The sequence below is a fragment of the Elgaria multicarinata genome, chromosome 17 (genome assembly GCF_023053635.1).
Source record: "Elgaria multicarinata webbii isolate HBS135686 ecotype San Diego chromosome 17, rElgMul1.1.pri, whole genome shotgun sequence".
In the NCBI taxonomy this organism is placed as follows: Eukaryota; Metazoa; Chordata; class Lepidosauria; order Squamata; family Anguidae; genus Elgaria; species Elgaria multicarinata.
In genome coordinates this window covers 19,135,301-19,159,504 of record NC_086187.1, presented here as the reverse complement: position 1 = coordinate 19,159,504, position 24,204 = coordinate 19,135,301, and the positions used below count along the sequence as shown (strand labels likewise).

At 44.7% G+C, this 24,204-nt stretch overlaps 1 protein-coding gene across 1 annotated transcript in view; it reads right to left on the bottom strand.

The window, feature by feature from the left end:
* The window catches only part of VWA3A (von Willebrand factor A domain containing 3A), a 37,959-nt gene extending 16,400 nt beyond the window's left edge, over window positions 1-21,559 (bottom strand). Inside the window, exons 1-22 of the mRNA XM_063143044.1 lie at window positions 21,508-21,559; window positions 18,911-19,037; window positions 17,742-17,866; window positions 17,594-17,668; window positions 17,115-17,169; window positions 15,921-16,019; window positions 14,125-14,231; window positions 13,425-13,550; window positions 12,389-12,497; window positions 11,533-11,598; window positions 10,346-10,471; window positions 9,651-9,789; window positions 9,198-9,301; window positions 8,772-8,852; window positions 7,144-7,238; window positions 5,837-5,956; window positions 4,560-4,634; window positions 4,116-4,260; window positions 3,775-3,970; window positions 2,479-2,549; window positions 1,449-1,607; window positions 384-474 (exon numbers count right to left, since the gene is read on the bottom strand). Coding sequence (XP_062999114.1) covers window positions 384-474; window positions 1,449-1,607; window positions 2,479-2,549; window positions 3,775-3,970; window positions 4,116-4,260; window positions 4,560-4,634; window positions 5,837-5,956; window positions 7,144-7,238; window positions 8,772-8,852; window positions 9,198-9,301; window positions 9,651-9,789; window positions 10,346-10,471; window positions 11,533-11,598; window positions 12,389-12,497; window positions 13,425-13,550; window positions 14,125-14,231; window positions 15,921-16,019; window positions 17,115-17,169; window positions 17,594-17,668; window positions 17,742-17,866; window positions 18,911-19,037; window positions 21,508-21,551 — 2,335 coding nt within the window. The 5' untranslated portion in view covers window positions 21,552-21,559. The remainder of the gene's footprint in view (window positions 1-383; window positions 475-1,448; window positions 1,608-2,478; window positions 2,550-3,774; window positions 3,971-4,115; window positions 4,261-4,559; window positions 4,635-5,836; window positions 5,957-7,143; window positions 7,239-8,771; window positions 8,853-9,197; window positions 9,302-9,650; window positions 9,790-10,345; window positions 10,472-11,532; window positions 11,599-12,388; window positions 12,498-13,424; window positions 13,551-14,124; window positions 14,232-15,920; window positions 16,020-17,114; window positions 17,170-17,593; window positions 17,669-17,741; window positions 17,867-18,910; window positions 19,038-21,507) is intronic.
* Between the last annotated feature and the right edge of the window lie 2,645 nt (window positions 21,560-24,204).

The following is a 24,204-nucleotide window of genomic DNA, read 5'->3' as shown; positions in this document are numbered from 1 at the left end:
TCTATCACACACACCCATTTCCACCCACATAGGAAAGGAAAAGAACCTCTCGTGCAAGCACTGAGTCATTACTGACTCTTGGAGGGATGCCAGCTTTCGTTGATGTTTTCTTGGCAGGCCTTATAGTGGGGTGGTTTGCCGTTGCCTTCCCCGGCCGTGATTACCTTTCCCCCAGCTAACTGGGTACTCATTTTACCAACCTCAGGAGGATGGAAGGCTGAGTCAACCCGAGCCGGCTGCCTGAAACCAGCTTCTGCTGGGATCGAACTCAGGCCGTGGGGAGAGTTTCCGCTGCAGAAACTGCTGCTTTACCGCTCTGCGCCACACGAGGCAACTGGCAATTCCCAAGTTTTACTTATTCACACACAGACACAGACACACACCTGGTGGTATTTCGGCTTTGGCACTCGGTGGACGCCACAGGAGGACTTTCGCGGTGCCTGTTCTGTCCCCGTCGTGATGGTCTCTTAAATTCTAAAATTAACATTTGAGAAAGGTCTTGGCAGAATGAATAGTAGGTAAGAAAGGAAGCTGTTTTTCCAGCAATTGATTTCTATATGAGGGATTTGCCATGCCATTGGGTTATATATTTTTCCTTCCTGTTGTTAATGTTTCCTGACAGCAAAACATTTCATCGCTGCAAGAGCTCACAGGTCATTGGTGAACTTGCTTCTTTGGTATTAAGGGCTCATCTACACCAAGTAGGATATTCCACTATGAAAGCGGTAGATAAAAGGCAGGAGCCACACTAGTGCTTTATAGCGGTATTGAAGTGCGCTGACAACTGTTGGGGCCCATTAACACATACCGCATACTGCTTTCATGCCACTTTCATAGTGTTATATCCTGCTTAGCGTAGATGTACCATGGGCCCCAACAGTTGTCAGTGCACTTCAGTACCACTATAAAATAGTAGTGTAGATCCTGCAATGCACTTCAATATCACTATAAAGCAGTAGCGTGGCTCCTGCCTTTTTAATACCGCGTTCATGCCGCTTTCATAGTGGAATATCCTGCTTGGTGTAGATGAGCCCTAAGCGTAGATATCAGCTCTATCTTCTCAGTGGCCTGTCTATACTTCCCTGCACCTCTCCTCGGTGTTTATTGTGAGAAAAAATGTAAAACTCATGTTCCTTTCGCCATACCTTGTAGTACCAAATCCTACAGATTGCAAAGCCCTGATCAAGGGCTCAGCAGAATGAGTAGCAGCTCAGAAAGGAAGTCATTTTTTTCCCCAGAAATGGGTTTTGATATAGGGGATTTGCCACGGCATTAGGTTAAGATGAAAAAGGTCATGTTTCTGTGGGCCAAGAAAGGCAGCATTTCTTGGCCCAAGCATGAGGATCGCTAGATGGGTCTCGGACAAGGCTGGGAACCGTAAATACATTTCAGTGGTGCTGGCATTGATTAAGGCAGGCTTCATCTTCAAAGACGAAATTGGATCATACCATTCTGGCAAGAGTGAGGGCCGTTGGCTTTGGAGGCGGTACTTTTTGCAGTCTGCTCTTCTTCTGTTTCTCTACCGATGTTACGTCTTCTTCAAGAATCAATTGATTGGCCAGTTGACCTCCTGATCGTTGCCTTAAGGATTCCACTAGCAAGGCACACTGAAAACAAAACACACGCCAAGTAGAAACTTCCCTTCAAAGCAAATTTCACAGAAAATTTTAACAGTAGCCTTATCTCTTTGTATCATGGCTGAAGCCAAAAGCGAATAACAGATTGGGCCTGTTCAGACAACACGCTAAGCCATGGTTAGGCCGCTAACACTTTTGCAGCAAATGGTTAGTGAGCGTGTTTAAACCATAGTTATGTAGCCACCATGGTTAGGAATGGTTCACACAACATTATGGCCTGGTTCAGACAACACGCTACAAAATGGTTAAGGGAATGCACATTCCCTTAACCATTTTGTGGTTAAGTAGCATGGTTTAGCGTGTTGTCTGAACCAGGCCACTAAGTTATAACATTTAGCTCAAAATGCTTAACCTCCATGACTTAGTGTGTCGTTTGAACAGGGCCACTGCCTACAGACTGAGTGAAAACAGTAAGGGAAAGATAAGTAGTCCTTAACACTTGGGAACATGAGGTAGAAATACGCCTTGGGCAAGGAGAAGTCCCTGTTCTCTCCTCTATGGTTTTAAGCTGTCTCCAGTGATGGAAAGGAAAGGTGAGGATTGAAAGAATAAATAAAAAAGTTAAAAAAATAAGATGTGGTTCCCAAACGTATGGCCATTGTTAATTTAGAAATGCACTCTCACACTTCATGGGTTTACCACAACAACCTCATGAAGTGTGGACACCGGTTCTGAACCACTGTCCACACTGGTTCTGAACCAGTCTCTGCACTGGTTCAGTTAGGCTGCCACTAAAAGCAGGAAGCAGCTCCTGGCTGTGACCGAAAAGCTGCATTCACACTGTTCAACTTAACAAACATGGCCGCCGTTTTAAGTAAAAGTAAAACTTTTGAATGCGTACCTTGCGGGAATAGTTGACAGCTTTTTCCATTTCAGATAGGATAATGCTGATGTCATCACTTTCATAAATGCCTAGCAGGAAGAGAGAGAGAGAGAGAGAGAGAGAGAGAGGAGAGGAGGAGGAAGAAAACGGCCAGCACAAGCATTTCGGCCTCTGCAACTCTTCAAAACCTCTCAAGCAACAAAACAAAATGGAGCTTATTTGCAGACCTGTTTTTTAACCTTTGGTTGTCCTAGAACTGTTTCAATTAATAAAATGGCTTCTGCTACCCTGATGCCGTTAACATTTGCCATTTCCTAGGGAAGGCCCATTCTGAAGGGTCCTGGACCTTGGCATGAAGATCCAGCCCTATCCACACCACTGGTTGAGTTTCAACTCCCATTTTTGTGAACCGCCCAGAGAGCTTCGGCTATTGGGCGGTATAAAAATGTAATTAATTAATTAATTAATTAATTAATTAACTCTGACCATTGGCCATGCTGGCTGGGACTGACGGAAAGCTGGAGTCTGACAACATCCGGAAGTTCACAAGTACCCAACTCCTGGCGTGGACAATACTAAGCTACATGGACTAATAGGCTGACTCAGAAGAAGGCAGCTTTGTACATTCCCAAGGAAAAAAGAAAGATGGATTTGGAAAAGGCTTATTAGCAGCCATTGCAAAGGTCCTATAACAATGCTAAATGAGGATGGAAGCTTAAAAAAGAAGAGAAAAGCATGAAAAACGAAAGCAAAGATGAGTCCCAGTTTTGGAAACATTCAAGACCACATGCGCAGTTCATGAGCAGTAGCTGAGGGTATTTCGACCTCTGGGACCTTCCTCCAAGTGCCCCCCCCGAAGGAGGCTTGGGATGTGGCAACAAAGGAGAGGGACCTTCTTAGTGGTGGCTCCCTGACTGTGGAATGATCTCCCTTGAAGCCTGCCTGAAGCCAACACACTGTCACCTTTTCGGTGCCATGTTAAGACTGCCTTCTACTCCCAGGCATTAAATGGCACATGATGGGACACCAACAGCAGAGGTCTTGAACAGTTCTGTTATTGCCATCCTTTGCTGAAATTGTTTTTCGCTATTGAAATTGTTTTAAAACTTGTACATTAATTTGCTTTCACTGCCTTTTATTATAAGGTTGTATTATGTAACGTTGCGTAATTTTGATAATGTTGTCGTCGGCATTTTGCGCATGCGTGAGTTGTTGTGAACCGCCCAGAGAGCCTGGGCTGTTGGGTGGCATAGAAATGGAAAAGAAAGAAATAATAAAAAGAAATTCTAAAAAGGTACAAAAACGCCACCCCACCTGTTTCTCCGAACCAATGGAAGCGGCCCGCAGCGGCCCGCGCGACGTCTTTGAAAGTGTCTGCGGTTTCATTCGGACTCGCGTAGCGGGGCGGAACGATGTCATTGAGCGGGAAAGCACCGATGCTGAACAGGCAGATGTGTAGCTGCAAGTCGCATCCTCCACAGACCTCGGCCATGTAGGACCTTATTGCGTGCTGGAAGGCAAGATGGCAGCCTCTCAACATTCCAAATCAGCCCAATCGCCCAAGGAGGTTGGAGAACCCTTGACGTTATCGTTCTGAATGTACACAGCGAGTAGTTTGGGGGTATATCATGAATTGACTTTGGAATCATATTCACCATCTCTTGGTCAGGAACTCCGGTAGTAAGTAGGTAAAGACTCTGAGATTCGTGTTTGTCTTTATCTTTCAGGTCCACTTCTACGGCTCTTCTGAGAGCATTCATGACGTTCCTAGTGCCTTCACACTTCAGGGTCAGGACCCACCTAGAAGAAGAAATGCTTTAAGGTGGATTCCTGCATTGAGTAGGGGGTTGGACTTGATGGCCTTATAGACCCCTTCCAACTCTACTATTCTATGATTCTGTGAAGATTATACACACACACACACACACACACACACACACACAGTTGTTAGGGGAAATGGGTGGAGAACGCTCTTGCACCATATCCTGCTTGTGGGCCCCTGGTTAATAGCTGGTCGGCCACTGTGTGAACAGAACATTGGTCTAGATACGGACTGGATGAGACTTAGAAAACGAAATGTAAAAATTAGATTTACTTACCCCCAGGCACTTTGTAAATGGTCTGGGTGTGGAGGAACCATTTCGGGCTGCCAGGCCTTAACATCACTTCCAAAGCTTCAAGGAACACAGAACAAATAATCAAATACCGGCTTTGCACAAACTTTGAGCCACACTTTCTGGCTTAATAAACCACAATGTGAATGCGCTGTGCGCTGGTGCGTGCAGCACATTCGCCCCTCCTCCCTTCATGAGAGATGGTAAGCAATCCAGGAATGCAGGGGGTGAGCCACCTGTGCCTCACAAAATTCATCCCCCCCCCAAAAAAAAAAATTAAGGGAAAAAAGGTATCCATAGTGGCTATGGAGCACCAAAAGGGTAAAAAATAGTTTCCCTAAACCTGGGTAATTTTGACAGTTTTGGCATGATGTAGTCACTACAGGTGCCTTTTTTGTGGGGAGGGGGGAGATATATATTTTTCAGCATACATGGGGGGGAGTGACTTAGACCTCTCAAAGTGGCTCACTCCTGCAGGGAGGCAAAAGCTTTGCATAACATCTGAACCTGGAATTATACTTATTTTATTATTAAAATATTTATATCCCGCCCTATATCACAAGGATCTCAGGGCCATGTACAAATAAAATCATACATATAAAATAAAACAATAAATATACAATTCTAAAACAAATTAAACCATTAATATGTTAAAACCAATATGAAATTTGAAAACAGTAAAATTCAAATAAAACAAGACAGCGTGCAGGCTGGTGGATTTAGCCAACGAAGGCTTTGTTAAAGAGCCATGTCTTAACCTGGTGCCGAAATGAAGCTGGTGCCAGTCGGGCCTCCAGGGGGAGGGCATTCCACAGGCAGGGGTGCCACAACAGAGAAAGCCCTCTCCCATGTCCCATCACAGTGTATATCTGGGCCACTGTGTGAACAGAGTGCTGGACTAGATGCACCCTAGGTCTGATCCAGCATGGCACTTCTGATGTTCTTATTGGTGCCCTGGCAACCTACTCTCTGCTTTCACCAGCTTCCGATTCATATACGAATCTGTCCTTTTATGCTAAGACTGCTAAGTTTTCTCAGGGGCCTTTGGTGAGGGACTTTGTCAAAAGCCTTTCCAGAAGTCCAAGCATGCAAGGTCTTCTGCTGATTCACCCTATCTTGTCGTTTGCCACTGCCCGCTAGCTGCTGGTGTTCAGAGGAATGCCGCTTCGTCATACGGAAGTCCATTTAGCAACCATGGCTAATGGCCACCAGCAGACCTATCCCCCATAAAATGTCCCAACTCTTGCATGGTAGCTACTTACGCTATGAGATTGAAGAAATCCTTGCTCGACATCTGCTCCTCTAGTAGAAGTCGCAGGGAATGTTGGATATGAACGAGGTACATGGAATTGGCTTTGGAGACATCGATAAGTATAACGACCCTGTGTAAGAAATGCCAGCATCAGGCTTATACCTTCTCTACCATAGAATCATAGAATCCTAGAATAGCAGAGTTGGAAGGGGCCTACAAGGCCATCGAGTCCAACCCCCTGCTCAATGCAGGAATCCACCCTAAAGCATCCCCGACAGATGCTTGTCCAGCTGTCTCTTGAAGGCCTCTAGTGTGGGAGAGCCCACAACCTCCCTAGGTAACTGATTCCACCGTCGCACTGCTCTAACAGTCAGGAAGTTTTTCCTGATGTCCAGCCGGAATCTGGCTTCCTTTAACTTGAGCCCGTTATTCTGTGTCCTGCACTCTGGGAGGATCGAGAAGAGATCCTGGCCCTCCTCTGTGTGACAACCTTTTAAGTATTTGAAGAGTGCTATGCTGTCTCCCCTCAATCTTCTCTTCTCCAAGCTAAACATGCCCAGCTCTTTCAGTTTCTCTTCATAGGGCTTTGTTTCCAGACCCCTGATCATCCTGGTTGCCCTCCTCTGAACACGCTCCAGCTTGTCTGCATCCTTCTTGAATTGTGGAGCCCAGAACTGGACGCAATACTCTAGATGAGGCCTAACCAGGGCCGAATAGAGAGGAACCAGGACCTCACATGATTTGGAAGCTATACTTCTATTAATGCAACCCAAAATGGCATTTGCCTTTCTTGCAGCCATATCGCACTGTTGGCTCATATTCACCAACATTTCTATTGTTTACTGTCTAGAACAGGGGTCCCAAGCATGGCACCCATGGGTGCCATGGTGCTCACAAAGCTCTCCACTCCCTGCCCACTGCAAAAAACTTTTTAAAATATAGACCTTGGGAAATGTCAGGGTAGTCTTCTTTCCCTCTCTTTCTAGCCTCTTGCCCGTTCTCTTTCCTCCTCCCTCCCAGCCTCTAACCTCACCCACTTCTTTAGCTCACTTTGGACTAGCCAGCCCACCACAGCTACCATTCTATGACTAGCCACACCCTTAATGGGAGCCATTTTGTGCTGGTGCCCACAGCAGTTTTTTTAAATTTCCAAATGTGCCCGCAGGGCCAAAAAGATTGGGGGATCTAGAAATGTCGAAGAGAAACTATACTGGCGCCCATCTCAGGAATCAAAACAAAATCAGACATGAAAGGCGAAAAGCAGGACATCGTTTCGCACAATGGGATGTACAAAAGCAAAAAAAAAAACCCTGGTACCTCCTTTCACAAACAGTGCCCCAAATTCTTCTGCTAGCACTGGAGAGCCAATCAATGCGCCTCTCATACATCCTCATCATTCTGCCAAGCTGCTTCTGTGAACACAGCACAAACACAGATGATGCCGCACGCTAGTGGTTACATCCGGAGTGCTGAAGCTCTTCCAGCCTGGACCCCATTCCAGAGAAGCTCTTGGGGGCCACATTCCAGAGGTGGGCGGTGTCATGTCTAACCCTACTGCCCCTGTCTTGGGAGAAGGTGTTTCAGGTAATCAATCAGAATCAGATTCAGAACTAGAAGACGCAGCGCCAGACACTAGCCAGCCCGTAGCAGTGTGGGAGGAAGCTCTCACGGGCGATTCCCCAGCTGGGAGTCAGCCCTCTCCAGAGCTTATCTCCTCAAGGCCAAATCCTACACACCCAATGGGAAGTGAGGTTTCTTTCGGAGGTGAGAGTCCCAACAAGCTAACTGATGCTAGGGTCAGCCAGAAGCTCAAACGCACGGCACGGAAGGAAGGCGTGAGAAAGTCAGTTCGATTACGCCAGAACCTGCCTCCGCACCAGGCTCCCTGAAGTTACGGGTGTTTGGGAAGTGGCTTCCTATTCTTCTTGAGCTGACAATTGTCTTGCTTAATTTGCACAGTTTTGCCTAGGGGGACGTTTCCAAGAGGTTAGACTCTCTTCAGGTAGAAGAGACGTTTGTTGCTTAATAAAAGCTTTGTGGATTACTTAGCAAGTTTCGTCATTTGCCTCCCATCGAAAGCAGGAGTGTTCTGAGAAACACGACAGGCGGTGCCGAAGACCAAATAGGGCGGTGGCAAAGGCAAAGGGGGCGGGGCTTTTTTCTTTTCTTTTTTAAACCCATCGTATTTAAATTAAAGCTCTTACTGCTGGAAAAAGCTCAGAAAGGGACAATTAAAATGATCAAGGGGTTGGAGCATCTCCCTTATGAGGGAAGGTTATAACGGCTGGGATTGGGTAGCTTGGAGAAAAGGAGGCGAAGGGGAGACATGATGGAGGTGTAGAAAAGTATGCCTGGTGTGGAGAAAGTGGATCGGGAGGCGTTTTTCTCCCTCTCTCATAATGCCAGAACTCAGTGGGGTTCATCCCGTGAAGCCAGTAGGAGACATTGTTTTTTGTCTGGCAGAAGGAGGATTGCTGGCAGCTGGGAGGAGAAGGGTTTGTTTGGAGTTGGGGTGTTGTAGGCCTTTGTCCCAAGCACAGTATAAATAAACTTTTCCCCCTCAATAAAAGAAACACCATGAGTTTCCAGTGCCTTCCTTCTAGGAAACTGAAGTGAGCACCAAAGCCCCTGCAAGTTCTGGAGCCTAACAACTTGTGTAGAGCAAAGCTTTCAGGTCTTGGGGTAGAAACAAGTTCAAAGGTAGTGGAATAAAATCCTATTCGACTCTATATGTGACACATGTACAGCCTCAAATGTTTATTATCCTATTTCTCATGTATGAAAGGGTATTTATGCCTTCACAATACATCCCTGGTGAGTTGTTCCATTCATCTGTCTGTTCATTCTCTGCTGTTTAATTACAGGACAAAATAATGGGAGCCACGAATTAATTCGGAATGCAATGAAACCTGACCTCCGGCAGAACCACAAGCCCCCCAATTCACCTGGTAGTCATACAGTACTGGTGGGTCGACGTGAACGTTCTTAACAGACCCGTCATGCCATTCAAACTGCATCATTGCTTTCTGAAAGGAAGAGGAACACACAATGTCAATTCCATCACTCTGTTTTATTTATTTATTACATTTATATCCCACCTTTTTTCCTCCCAAGGAACACAAGGTGGTATAAATACTCCTCTTCTCCATTTTATCCTCACAACAACAACCCTGTGAGATAGGCTGGGTTGAGAGTCTGTGGCCTTAGCTAGACCGGGCGAAATCTCGGGGCGAACCCCGGGATCGTCCCTGTCCGTCCACATGATGCACAGGGGATCCTGGGATCAGGGAGGGATGATCCCTCCCTTGCCCTGGGATCTCGCCCTTCCCTCTGGGCCCGCTTTTTCCGCGATCCCGGGCTGATTTATTTACCTCATGCAAGGTGGCCGATACCGTTTTCCGAAGAACAGGCACAAATTCCTCCACGGGGGAAAAAGCATTTGGTGCCAAAACTTGATAAAGGCTTAATTTCTTGGCTGTAGCAAAAGAGGAAAATGGAGGGTAAGCGAACAGCAGCCTATTCCAGCCTTCCCCCAACCTGGTGTCCCTTGGATGGGCTGGACTACAACTCCCATCATCCCCACCAACTGCTGGCTGGCAACAATGGGAGTTGTAGTCCAGCGTTCCCCCAACCTATTCCAGCCTTCCCCCAACCTGGTGTCCCTTGGATGGGCTGGACTACAACTCCCATCATCCCCACAACCGCTGGCTGGCAACAATGGGAGTTGTAGTCCAGCCCGTTGGGAGGATGCCAGGTTGTGGAAAGGTTGGCGTATTCTATTGGGTTAAGCGGGGTTGAGTTTTGTTCCCTTTGGGCCACCTTACCTCTCAGCCCGTTCGTTTTTAACCATTCGGCCGAGGTCTTGGCCAAAAGGTTCGGGATTCGTATCGCGAGAAGGCTTTCGTGCTTCGGCGGCTTTGGCAGGCAACTGTCAGGGGGAAGCTGCAAACACTCCATGGAGCCCTAAACAGAAGCATTTAACATCTCGTCACTCAAAACCAGTCTGCTTTTTTGTCTCCTCCAAATTACCCCGTAGCTGTGGACATTAACGGGACATTACACACACAGAAATGCACACAAAGCTTTTGTCGTCCGACTCATCTGTATGTCATTTTTATCCCATGTTTTCCTCTAAGATGTTCAGAACAGTGCATATGCCCGCTCCCGCATTTATCGTCACAACAACCCTGCAAGGTAGTTTAGGCTGAGAGACCGCTAGTGAGTAAGCCTCGTGACTGAGCAGAGATTTGTACCCACGTCACCGCATTTAACACTTTCACCATTAGGGCATAGACACTTGGCAATTGAAAACATTCTCAGGGAATTCATGGCTAGGATCCAAAAAGATACAAAGGCATACTGCAGTGAGATACTTGCACTGAGAAACACCCTCTCTCCGTTCTCTGTATGCCCATAAATCTAGGGCTGGGGTGTTTATTTATTTATTTACAACATTCGTATACAGCAAAACATCAAGACAGATTATAAGGTCAAAGAATTAAATGAATTTGGTACTCACCTCTTTTATCAAATTAAAAAGGAAGTCACCCATCTTGCCCTGGTAGATTTCATTGATGACACTGAGCAGGTCAGCGGCTTTTTGCCGTTCACGGAGGACCAGTTGGATATCGCTGCTGTCACAATTCTGATTGCACGACACCACAACAAACAGATCGAAAGGTCAGATTTCTTTTTCGTTACTTCTTTTCAATAGACTTACTTAATTGCATTTATGCACCGCAGTTTGATAAAATCACCAAGGCAGTTAACGCAAATAGAAAAATTCAATAAAAACATTGAATTCAAAACATAAAGGAAAAACGATAAATGTCCAACTGCTAAAATACTAAAAGCAACAACATCAAAAAGGAAACAGAAGGACTGAGTGAACCAAAATGAATTCCCCAAAACTTTGACGGAATGCCTCCCTAAATCATCACAAGAATGTAGAGCTTCTTCACTTAAGAGCAATAGGCTTAAAGTTAAACCTGAAAGAGTTTAACAGATAAAATATATATATATAGGGGGGAAAAGGCCAGCAAATAAAAGAAGTGTGAGCCTATATTTTTCCATCTTCCTTTTTCTAACTCATCATTTCTCAAGCAACCTGTGAACTATGTAAGATAAGCCTGTTATACATTTATCTTGTAGTCTTCCTATGTTATTTTTATTTACATGGGTAAGGCGTGTACAAATGTCATCTTGTGGCTTAATGTGAAGTGATCTGGGACATCTGTGAGTAAGACCACCCATGTTGTTGTTTTTGCAATTTAATACCAACCATAGGAGGGGGGCAATTTGGGCTGGAATCATAGTTTTTAAACCATAAGAACATAAGAAGAGCCATGCTGGGTCATCTAACCCAATACTCTGCTCATCTGTCTGGGAAAATCTCCAGAAGGAAATTGACTAGAAATTGACACATACTTATATATATATATATCTAGGTCCTAGATTATAGGTGGGGTGGATATAACATTAATTATTTTGTTGTATGCTTTCAGACACAAATATACAAATATCCCACTTTTAGATTTTCAAAGTGTCCTGGACGACATATGAAACAAGTTTGAGGTTTTGAGCTCACGAGGAAACTTTCTATCCATTTGGACCGTCATGAATGAGCTTGTGAGTTGCCAAAGACCTTTATTATAATGCCATATTAAAGTGATGTAGAAGAAGATGTCCCAATGGGACACAACCTACCTCACTCTTTGTCGAATAACAATGGTAACGCCCTCCCACCTCTTCGGCCATGCTCTTTAGAACAGCCTGCATTGAACGCAGCAAAGAAAATTGCTGAGCAAAGAATGATTTCAATAGATTTGCTAAACCAGAACTTCATAAAATCAAAATTAAAATGGATGTGGCTGGAACCCTACATACAACCACAGGACAATTACAAAGTTAGAGGGGAAAACATAAAGTGTTATTTCCCCCCCCCCCCTCTGGCTGCAGCTGATCTAACTCTTGCTAAATGATCCATCACGCTTTGTACGTGCACAGTTATATGCACAATTAATACAATATTTCCTGGTTGTAAAAGGGAAAAATATTTTTAATGCAACATATGGAGAAATTCAACCCCCCCTAAATAATGTTGGCAAATATCTGTTGGGTCACCACAACAAAGTTGCAAAGTCACCCCAGATCAATGACAACCCACATTGAACCTCTACTCGACCTTGAGTGTGGCCTGTCATGTTGTGTGAATCCAGTCACTGTCTTTTACATTAACTTGGCTCACAAGTTATAACTCATGGCCTGTAGTTGGGTTATTCGAAGGTTGTTTCCTACTCAAACAAGCCATGCTGCACAGGACCAGACAACACGACGACAAGCTATGCTGGGGTGGGTAATTAGCCAATACTCACCAGGGATTAAAACAAGCCACCATGGTTTATTAAACCATGATGGCTTGTTTGATCATGCGAACCAGCCTAGCAGCTATTACCTGATCCTTTTTAGCTGGTGACAAAGGGGGCTGAATTTGGGGGCTTGTGCAATCTCAATGCAAAACATCTGCTCTGCCACTGAGTTATGATCTTCCCCAGAGACTTACAGGAGGCACTTGACTGCTACAATCGTACGTGACTGTGTGGACCAGCAGATTTCTCCCTGCTGTACATTGCTGGATATAATCAGACAAGATTTCCGAAGACTGATCCGGGCTGGTTTGGGGGGGGGGGGGGGAGAAAGAAAAAGGCAACATATAAATATCAAATAAGGAAGGAAAAGGCCCCAATGAACGAGGTGATATGACCTGCTTCTAATTGAAGTCAACCGTGGAATTCCCATTTGATTTAAATATGGCTAATTAGCCCAGGATTCAGAAGGAGAGGAACGAAAAGCAGAGCAAATCCATGGAACGATAAAGGGCTAGAATTGGGGAATCCATTCGAGGTTTGATCCATCTAATCAAAAGCACTTACAAAACCTTTAGCACAGGTGTGTGCTCTTAATGTAATGATCAATCCCTCCCTTGGAGTATCTCCACTCTCCTTTCGTGCAATTCCATAGGAAGCTTAATTACATCCATAAATCAGACGCTTAAAGCAAAATTGTTCATTTGTTTCTTTGTTTACTTCAGGGGTGCAGAACCTCTTTTAGCCTGATGGCTGAATATTTCCTGCAGGGTAGCTTGAGTGTAGCTTAATTTTCTCAAGCAAGCCACCTTGAGAACCCATGTTTTTTGTTGGGTTGTTCAGGGTGGTTAACAAGCCGCAGTGCAGAAAATGTCCTGGGTTCAGAAAACGCACTAACCCCCGGTTCAACTAACAACCCACAATTCAACAACAACCCACACTCAACCACTGAGTGTAGGCTAGTGTGTTGTCTGAACCCAGCCAGTAACTGGGTTCGCATGACATACCATGGCTCATCATGGCTTATTTAAGCCACAGTGAACTGCAGCACCTACTGGTGCCATCCTGAATATTCAACCCCTGACCATGGTTCGTCTTGTCGTATATACCCATGGCAGCCATGGTGCACACAGGCACTGCAGCTCTTCATGGCTTATTTAAGCCGCGACAAGCTGTGTTGTTCACCAAGCGAGTGGCCCCTTGGTTTGCCATCAGTTCGGTCAGGTGACCTACCAGCTTCCTACAATAATCACCATCGAATCGAGCCCTTTTAGTACAAGGGTTTTCTTCAAAGCTTTCAGCAAATTGCAGCCTCCATTGGGCTTCAGTCCTTGCACCCACTGCCTGGCTTCATGTAAACTAGAAGGAAAAATATATATGAAAGTGGAATCTACTGCATGCCAGTTAGAAACATGCCAAAGATTTATAACAGAAAATACATACACCTACAACCACACCATCGATGCCCATACTTTGATTTATATGCCACTTTTGTCTCTCTCGTTCTTATTACATTTATATCCTGCCTTCTTTTTCCTCCAATGAACCTAAGGCGGCGTACATAATCCTCCTCCTCTTCTCCATGTTATCCTCACAACAACAACCCTGTGAAGTAGGTTGGGCTGAGAGTCTGTGATGGGCCCAAAGTCACCCAGTGAGCTTCCGTGGCCAAGCGGGGACTAGAACCCGGATCTCCCAGCTCCCAGTCCAACACTCTAACCACTACACCATACTGGCTCATTATTATTATTATTTATAACCTGCTCTTCTACTAAATGTACCCGGAGCAGTGTTCAAAGCACAAGCACATGTACATTGATGGTGCTATATAAATAAATAATAATAATAATAATAAGCAATTCTTAGCAAGCATGAACAGGAGATTACAACTAAAACCAAAGATGGAAACCTTGGAGCTGAGCAGCATACTTACACATTGACACTGATCTCTTGTGGCCTCTCCCAAAGACATGAAACCTCGGTCCCAAATGAAACGAAGTATAATTTCTTCATATAACAGAGCTGCTTATCTATTAATGACTTAAGAATAATAAGAAAGAAACCTTTTTGTCAGTAATGATCAGGGGTGCCCCCAGGAGAACTGGCTCAGCAGAAGACAAGGAATTATTATTATTATTATTATTATTATTATTATTATTATTATCATCATCATCATCATCATCATCATCATCATCATCAATAAATTTATTTCTTACTCGCCTCTTCGTTTGGATCGAGGCGAGGAACAGCAATAAGTATAAATACATAAAATTGATTAAAAACATAGTACACATTATTAAAACATCCTAAAAACATCCTAAAATTCCACTGGGGAGGCCTGCCAGAAGAGATCAGTCTTGATAGCTTTCTTAAATGCTAAAAGACTTTTAAGTTGACGAGTCTCCTCCGGCAGACCATTCCATAGTCTGGGAGCAGCAGAAGAGAAGGTCCTCTGGGTAATACTTGTCAGCCTAATTTTGGTTGACTGAAGTAGATTCTTCCCAGAGGACCTGAATGTGCAGGGTGGATTGAACAGGAGAAGGCGATCCCGCAGGTAGCCTGGACCAAACCATGTAGGGCTTTAAAGGGGATAACCAACACTTTATACTTCGCCTGGAAACTAATTGGCAACCAGTGAAGAGATTTTAAGACTGGTGTAATGTGGTCACCCCTAAGTATACCGGTGACCAGCCTGGCTGCCATATTTTGAACTAGTTGAAGATTCCGGACTAGGCACAAAGGTAGCCCTATGTAGAGTGCATTGCAGAAGCTGAGCCTCGTAGTTACCAGCACGTGCACTACCATCTATTATTAAATTTATTTGTATCTCGCCTTTCCCCCAATACCAGGACTCACAGCAGCTTTACAAAATTAAAATATAGGCCTTAGCTAGAAGTACCAGTTAGCCTGCAACGGAGGAAGGAAGATCTCATGTTGCGAGATTCCTCTTCTGTTTACATGTGACGACCTCAGAAGGAGAGGCATCGCGCCCGCCATTTTTTAAAAACTTAAAGGGCCAGCAGCGCACAAACGCTCGTGCGCAAACGGTAAAGAATTTTTAAAATTTAAATTACTTTCCCTACTCCCCCCATCTTACCCCGATGGGCGCAGTGCTCCTGAGGAGCGCTGCGCCCTGTGCGCGGCTCCTGGCTTTTCGCGAGGAATCGTGCAGAGCTGGGTCAAACTATGGCGCCGGGCCACACATTCTGCGGCCCGAGATTGCAGAAAAACCAAGGCTAAAGTGGAGGACAAGATCCCAGGGCAAGGGAAGGATCATCCCTCCCTGATCCTGGGATCCGCTGTGCATCAGGTGGACGCACGGGGATGATCCCGGAGATCTCCCTGGAATAAAGCCCCATACAATTAAAAACACATAGATAGAAATATACAAAAGTTTAAAATATAGTTAAACCTGTTGTAATATTAAAACATTAAAAATTCAAATAATTATAAAAAATAAAATAAAATCCAATGCATAAACAGAGACCCAGACTATTCCTCAAAGGCCTGCTGGAACAAAACAGTTTTTCGCCTGCCTCTGGAAGCATAGCAATTCCCTATATGTGCGATCAACTTGCCAGATGCAATGTTCTCGTTCAGTTAAGAAATGACCAAAATCGTTCCAGCCCTTCTCTCACCAGTTCCAGTCCAACACGCTGTCTGATGCATTGTCCCAACCCAGCGTCACTTCTGACGTTAAGCGCTAACACGTGCTTCAGTCATATTTACCAGAAGATCTTTTTGGAAATCGCGTAGTCTTGGTCCACAACTTATATCCGATGCATCCACCAGAACTCCGATGTTGTTGCCTTGAATAATACCAAACATCTAGAGGGAGGAAAAGGCAAAAAAGGAGTTCTAAAATTTCTGCGTACTGGCAATGACAGGGCCGGCCCAAGACATTTTAGTGCTTTAGCTGGAGCAGCAAACGTTAGCCTTCCTTCCTTCCTTCCTTCCTTCCTTCCTTCCTTCCCCCAAACCAAGGTGCACAGGACACAAAGACAGACTCATTAATTGGGCACCTGAGGCAGAAAATCCTACAAGTACCGCTCCTCATATCTGGCGGTAAAATTATAATAATAACAAACCGAAGGGATAACTATTTGCTGCCCTTTTAAACCTGCTGCTTGAAGTAGCTGCCTCAGTCTGCCTCATGGCAGGGCCAGCCCTGGATATTGACCAGGCAAAGATTTCAAGGGGACCAGCAAGTAATATGCCAGGTCAGTATCTATCACCCCCTGCTTGGCAGTTATGGATACACAACTGAAAATGGGGACTGCACTCTCTAGTTATCAACTTACCTAGAATCCGTTATCTATTCTTGGCCAGGACAAAATCCAATAGCAATGGGTTCCAAAGGTTAACGATGAGCTGTGCGAAGAAATATTTCCTTTTCATTGGGGCTGTTCACGTATAACGTTAAGCCACTGTCAGTTTATTTCTTTCTGGGGGCTTAGCGGAGCACATTGGCTGCCATTTTGAATATGGAGGTGATGCACTTGTAGCTTGCTGTGTCATACAAAGCCAGCAACAACCCTCAAATAACCCATGGCTTGTTTTAGGGTTAGTTGAGGGCTGTCCACCTTTTTAAACAACCCATGACAGTGGTTTCAGATGACACGGCATGACGCAACAGCCTCATGGCTAAATTAAGCCACTGTGGGCTGTTGTGTTGCGGAAACCGACGCGTTCAGCCAGTTTGCACAATCATAGAGGGGGAGATAAACAAATATGGCTTGTTTCCCCCTCCGTGATCGTGCGAACCCGGTAATTGTCTAAAACCTGTTGCTACTCAATTCCAGTGCTCTACACGGATGGTGATGACAGTGAATTGTTTTAATTTGAAAGAATGATGGGTGTTGTTTTCCCATTTTTGTACTACATGAAGGTGCTTTTTTTAAGCAAACAAATGGTGCCCATTACCTTTCTGCTGTCCTGCAATAGCCATTGAATCCGTTTGTCATATAGATCAATAGCCCTGTGGATAGGGAAATAAGAGCAAATATTGATAATGCAATACATTTTATATTGCAGCTGGCTTTGCATCTGTCTTATTCTAAATCAACATGGTGGGATTGTGGGAGTTGGAATCCAAAACATCTGGTGGGCACCCACCCCCTCTGGACTCTCACTTTCCTTGGCTCCACCCCCTCTGGACTCTCACTTTCCTTGGCTCCACCCCCTCTGGACTCTCACTTTCCTTGGCTCCACCCTTTCTGGACACTCACTTTCCTTGGCTCCACCCAAAGAAACACATCTGGAGAACCCCAGCTCGGCTAAGGCTGGAGCAGACAAGCTTGGGCCAACAGTCTAGCCTGGCCTAAGATAGCTTGCCATGTTCCAACGCAGATGTGGCCCTAGAGAGAGGGGATTGCAGAGGGAACATGTTGTTGGGTACTTACTCACGCAACTCAGATTCAAAATCGCTAACGGCCTCCTTCGTAAATTCAATATGTTCCGTCGCATCACTGGCATTTCTAAAAGGAAACATGGAAAGATGGAGGAAAGGGCAAACAAGGCCGGCTTGAAATGAGATGGTCTCGTACTTACAGCACCACGGTGCCTTTCTTGCTGAGGTCGTCTAAGGTGAGATGCCCGTTTTCTAAGCCATGGACCTGAATCCAGCCGTCCGTGGCCTTTAAGCCAGCAAACAGCACCACTGTATTATTAAGTCTCTGTTGACGAAAGGAGAAAAGTTGAGGGTTACAAAAGGCCTTTTTTCTATGTTCCTCAATTTAGAGGCAGAAAACTTGTGTGTTATGTTGTCAAAGCATGCGAACACGAAGACTCATGACTTAGCAAGATGGTTCCAGGGCGGCCCGTCCATACAAGGCGAACAGGGCAGATGCCCAGAGGTGCCAAATTCAAGGGAAATATGCACATTTTTAAAAAACACACAAATAAAAATGAACATTTTGTGTCTCTGGTTTATCTGATCTCAGAAACATTGTTGGATAGATAGACGGACAGAAAAATTGAATAATTGTGACTGCGTTTAAATATTAAATGGAAAACAATTAATGTTTCCCAGTTTTCCAAAACCAAACCAACCCTCAGCCTAGATCTGCTCTTGCGGTTTGGGGCACTGATTGAATTTTTCACCTACGACACCAGTTGCTGGCAGCTAGTTGAGATGCAACCTGGAGGGTTCAGAAAACTTGGGCCAGGGTTGGTCATGATGCCTAAACCAACCTTCTAGGATCTTCCCTACACTACTAACGGGTGCCCCTTAAGTTCATTGTCCCGGAGTCTGATTCTGGCAAAGCGTCTTCTGGAAGAATGGCGCCATCCATGATGTTGAAACCCAACCATGAGAGATCAAGGAGAATCAACAGGGTTGCATTTACCCATCACTGAAAATCTAAAGGGTGAGAATGGGGCATGAGGAAGGAGTTACATCTCGATCATCCCAGAGTGCAGGACACAGAATAGCGGGCTGAAGTTACAGGAAGTCAGATTCTGGCTGGACATCAGGAAAAACTTCCTGACTGTTAGAGCAGTACGACAATGGAACCAGTTACCTAGGGAGGTTGTGGTCCCTCCCACACTAGAGGCCTTCAAGAGGCAGCTGGACACCCATCTGTCATGGATGCCTTTAGGGTGGATTCCCGCATTGAGCAGGGGGTTGGACTTGATGGCCTTATAGGCCTCTTCCAACTCTACTATTCTATGGTTCTATGATCTGTCCTTCGTTTCATTGAATGCAAAAACTGACTTACCAGTAAGTCTGACGTCTGGTTGATATTAGTCACCAATAATCCATTGTCCTCTTCGAAATCTGTTATGGAAATGTTCTGCCAAGATCTGCGCCCATTGGGCGAGGTGGCACGTGATCTTGAACGTGCTCTACAAAAAGAGGGGAACTGGTAAGGCAACAGTGCAAGTGCAATTCTGTTCTTTTCAGACATGATATGCATCCACTGATATTTTAAAACCTAACAACTCAATAGCATATTCTTGCCTCCATTCCCTCCCCCTTGAATGTAAATAATGTAAGAGGGCAATGATATGGTCCCCAGGCAACATCCCAGGGACCATAGGATTGATTGAAGTCCCACTCCCAATTTCAGGAGGGGGGGTACATGATCCAATCCTTCCCCCTGCCCCTCGCAGCCGCTGCAGAAAGAACTGTGTTGGCTGCTTTCCGAAGTCATAAAAACAGCCTTGGAAGACCTCGTAGAGGTCACAAAGGGGCCATTCTGGTGGGCGGAAGAGGGCGGGGAGAGGAGAGGCCCGGATATGAAAAAACCTATGGCCTCTCTAGTCCCAGTGCTGCCCGTGCTGGCAGCCCTCCTCTAGATGGGCTCAGAGGCTCAGCTACACGAAAAATGCAAGAACAGGACGATGAATACTTGAAAACCTCTGAAATTGAAGTCTTCTTTGTAACAAGCAGAACTCTGATAAGACTGCACCTTAAGGGAGTGAAATTGGTTATCAAGCTAATTTTTGCATTCCCAAAGAGCTGAGTGCATTTATTTATTTATTTATTTATTTATTTATTTTTATTGTATTTTTATACTGCCCAATAGCAGAGTTTCTCTGGGCAGTTTACTCTTAAAACCATAACATACATGTCAAGATTTAGAACTTTAAAAACTTTAAAAATATCATATAAACCCAAAATAAGTTGTAGTCCAGGGAACGCTTTTCAAAAAAGATATATTTTAAGGAGGCGTTTAAATATCACTTCCAGTACAGAATAGGCAAATACAAGGCTCTCTTTGCATAAGAAAACTTCGTGGGACTTTGAAAAGGGCAAGAAGCGTCATCAGATGGGGGGGAATCATGGTTTCCTACCGTTGCTTCTCCGTCCCTGCTCCTTTCCCACAATACTTCCTCTTTCTTCCCGAGAAGAAAGAGGAAGTAAACAAAGACCACGTGGCCCATTCAGGGGCCGTTTTTATCAAGCCGCTTTTCCTGCACACAACAGGAAATGGCGGTGTATTCCATATTCCCCCCCAAAGTTATTTTTTGGGGGGTCTATTCTGTGACGAAAAGAAGGCAAGAATCAGTGGGAGGCCGATGGCGTTGCCTAAAGGACGCGCGAAAAACTGTCCGTGGGCAGAAGCGAGCAGCCAATAAAATGCTTGTCTTATGAACCCCAAAGTAACCCAGCTATTTCTGAGGGAATAGATAGAAGTAGTTTGGCAAAATAGTTAAGCGGCAATTGTACATGTGATCCCAAATAAATCCTGCTGAAGTCAAAGGGGCTTATTTCTGAGTAGATGTACATAGGATGATGATGATGATGATATTTATTTATTTGTATCCCGCCTTTTGCCCAATATTGGGCCTCAAGGCAGTCTTACAAAGTTTAAAACATACATTGTAAAACCCAGGAAAAGAAATGTACAAAACAATAACAACAACCCCACAATATTAAAACATAAACGTTTAAAATACACGACAAAATTATAAGTCATTAACATAGATGGAGGACCAGATTATTCTCCAAAGTCCTGCTGGAACAAACAAGTTTTAGCCTGCTTCCGAAAGCCCATCGAGGGGGGATCCAGCCTAGCTTCCCCGGGAAGAGAGTTCCAGAGCACTGGAGCAGCCACCGAGAAGGCCCTGTCCCATGTCCCCACCAAGCGCGCCTGTGAAGATGGTGGGACTGAAAGAAGGGCTTCTCCAGAAGATCTTAAAGCACGGGCAATAAGGGAGAATACGGTCTTTCAGATAACCTGGACCCGAGCCATATAGGCCTTTATAGGTCATAACCAGCACTTTGAATTGTGCCCGGAAACAGACTGGAAGCAAGTGGAGCTGTTTTAACAGGGGAGTTGTATGCTCCCTGTAACCAGTCAACAATCTGGCTGCAGCTCTTTGATTGCACTGTACAAGACTGTGTTACAACTCAGAAAAGTACAGATCTACACCAAGCAGGACATGACTCTTTGAAAACAGTTTGAGAACTGTATCTGGGGTGTGTCCTGGGCCCCACAGTTGTTGCTACTGTTAAAAACCGTTTTAAAGCAGTAGTGTAGATCCTGCCCTAGTTCAACTCTCACCTCTCTTGTGGCAAACTGGGTAGACAGCCCTTTAGGCAAGCCGTTCTGGGTCTCAGCCCCTGGGCTGCCATAATGACGTACATTATAGAATTATCCCAAAGATTACCAAGATAATATATGCAAAGTGCTTCGACCACTATGCTGATGCTGCTGTTCTTAGTCAAAGGAATTACTTTGATTCCTGGAACTGATCTGGACGGTATCATTTACAAAGCATCTAAAATTGACCACTGTACAGATTCAAATCAAGATAGATCATAAGCCTCGAGTCCGTTCATCATGCCCAAAGGTCAAAAGGGTCTTACCTCACATTTTTCAGGAACCAATCATTGTCCAGTAATTGTGCCATGCTCTCTGTTTCAGCGAGGTGTTGAAACGTCTATTATTATTTATTTTTTAAGAGAAGGAGGAGCAGCTGTCAAACACGGAATGTAACACCTTTTTCTTTTCTTCTTTAGCAAAATGACCTATTCGCACAAATGAACAGCTGTTGCATTTTGATTTTGCAATACGTATGAAATAACATCAAACTTCTTTTTAAAAAGAGGGTGGTAGAAAGGCCCGCATGCCTCAGGTAGAACATCCCTGGCCTTGGGAGATTGCAGCGATAAGCAAAACGTACTGATATTATTTGAAAGAGAAATGGACATGTATACCATTAATTGATAAGATCAATGGATTATTTATTGGAATTAACACCAATTTTGTATCACGGGATAGAAACTTGGTTTGGTAGATTTAAATTTAAAAGTTAATAAAAACGGTGGAAGTGAAAAAAGAAAGAAAGCTTACATCAAACCTTTGCAATCAAATGTTGGTTGAACAAAAAATAGCATGTTTCAAGACATATATTCTGGGGCTTACACATCACAAGGCTATGCTGAATGAAAAATTATTTAGAGCGTTGAAATAGCATAGATAGCTATGTTGGTTCACAGGGGTGAAAAATCCAGAATATACAATATTAGGTCAACTAAAATGTGCACAAGCTTTTGAGTCCTTCAGAATCCTTTATCATGCCGTATTTTGACACTGAACACTGACTGATCAGTTGCTACTGAAAAGAAAAGGCTAGAAGTTCATAGCTTGGAGGATTAACCACATCCAAGAGACGCAGACATAAATAGCAAGTCATTTATTATTGCTGGGATCTAACTCCAAAGAAGATGCACACATTTATAATACTAACAGCTATACCTGGAGGTGCAATTTTCTTGGGGTTGGTTTTCAATGTATGTCCTGCTGTGCAATTAATCTGGATAAAACTTATGCATGAAATTAGGACAAAATTGTGGTATCTTCTTAAGTCCTAAAACCTCAGGGAGTCTGCACTGATTTCCCTTTTTTTCATTATTTAGGAACAGCTGCACAAGCGGTTGCAGCTAAATACTGGGGGTGGGTGAAACTGCCAGTTTTGTCTCTCAGTTTCTCTATTTTCCAATCTTAAATCAGTTAATCTGGAACTTTGAGGTATTTTAGCTTTTGTTTTTACATTGACATGAAAACTCATAAGCATTCATGTGCACATTTATCCTAATATGTGCATTTTTGCCTAACTTCCACATTTTTATCATTGTTTCCCCTAATACATGAATTTTTGAACACCTTTCTTGATCGGAGAACTCACTCGTGAAATTCGGCGGAGTCCGAATGCCAAAGGATAACTGACTTCAAAAGCGCACGTGGTGGTTCAAAAGCGCGCATTAAAACATGAGAACAAACTCCTCTTGGATCTCCTGCTTGACACATCCCCTGCTAGTAGGGTGACCCTATGGAAAGGAGGACCAGGGCTGCTGGACCTTTAATAGTTGTACAGCAAAGGGAATTTCAGCAGGCGTCGTTTGTAGGCATGCAGCACCTGGTGGAGTTCCCTCTTCATCACAACAGATAAAGCTGCAGGAGCCCTGGCTCCTTGAACAGATACAAAAGAGGGCAGGGCTCCTGCAGCTTTAACTGTTGTGATGAAGAGGGAACTTCACCAGGTGCTGAATGCCTACAAACGACACCTGCTGAAATTCCCTTTTTATACAACTGTTAAAGATACAGGAGCCTTGTCCTCTTTTCCATGTGGTCACCCTACCTGCTAGTCAAAACTAGTTCCAGAGCTAAGCCCTGATGAAACCTGCCTCAAACGAAGCCCCATGCCATGCCGGATCACCACTTCACACACGGTCACTACTTCACACGCTTGCACCCTCCTGAGGAGGACTCACAAAGACTTCCAGGCAGCCTTGTCCTAAGATCGGGGCGTCACTAGCAATGCTGCATTCTCTCACGCACCTCCATCAGGCCTGTTACAGCCAGACTATTCAAAGGAGCACTCCCCGGCTTGGACTGTGTTTCCGTCGCCAATGGCAACGGAAGCAACCATTGTAACCCTGGGAGGGAGGAAAGGACTTAAGGCATCCAGAGGAAGAGGCTTGTTTAGCAGAGCTCAGGCAATGGAGCAGACTGGGTGGGGTGGGTGGGTAAGGCTACCCAGATCTAAAGGGGTGTGGAGTGAAATCCCTCAGTGCAGCGCAACTGAGGTTTTTTAAGCCATCTTCTCTGCACTCAGCACCCCTTTGAGACAAAGCGTTTATCAGTTTTGGTTATTTTTTAAAAAGACACACACACACTCCTGAAAGGTGGCTAGTGGTAATGTTCTGAAAGTAATACGGCCCCAGAGGGCTATACCACATCTGCCATCCCCCTCGCTGAATTTTGAGGATAGGTCCATGACACCTTTGAGGAAAAAGAAACTCGGGCTGTGTTAACATGCCAATGATCCCACTGGAAATCAACACCACACTTTTTGGGGATCCTTTGCAAATCACGTAACCGAGAAGTATGAAACACTGATGCATCCTCACCAGATGTGGCCTGAAAGCGCTGACCCACGTTAAAGCTTTCCACACAAATTCCATCCTGTTTAAACAGTGCACAGGTCCCTTCCTGTGTTTCACAGGTAGGAAGCGTGGGAATGGGCCCGTGTATGTGGAAACGACAGTTCAATGTGACAA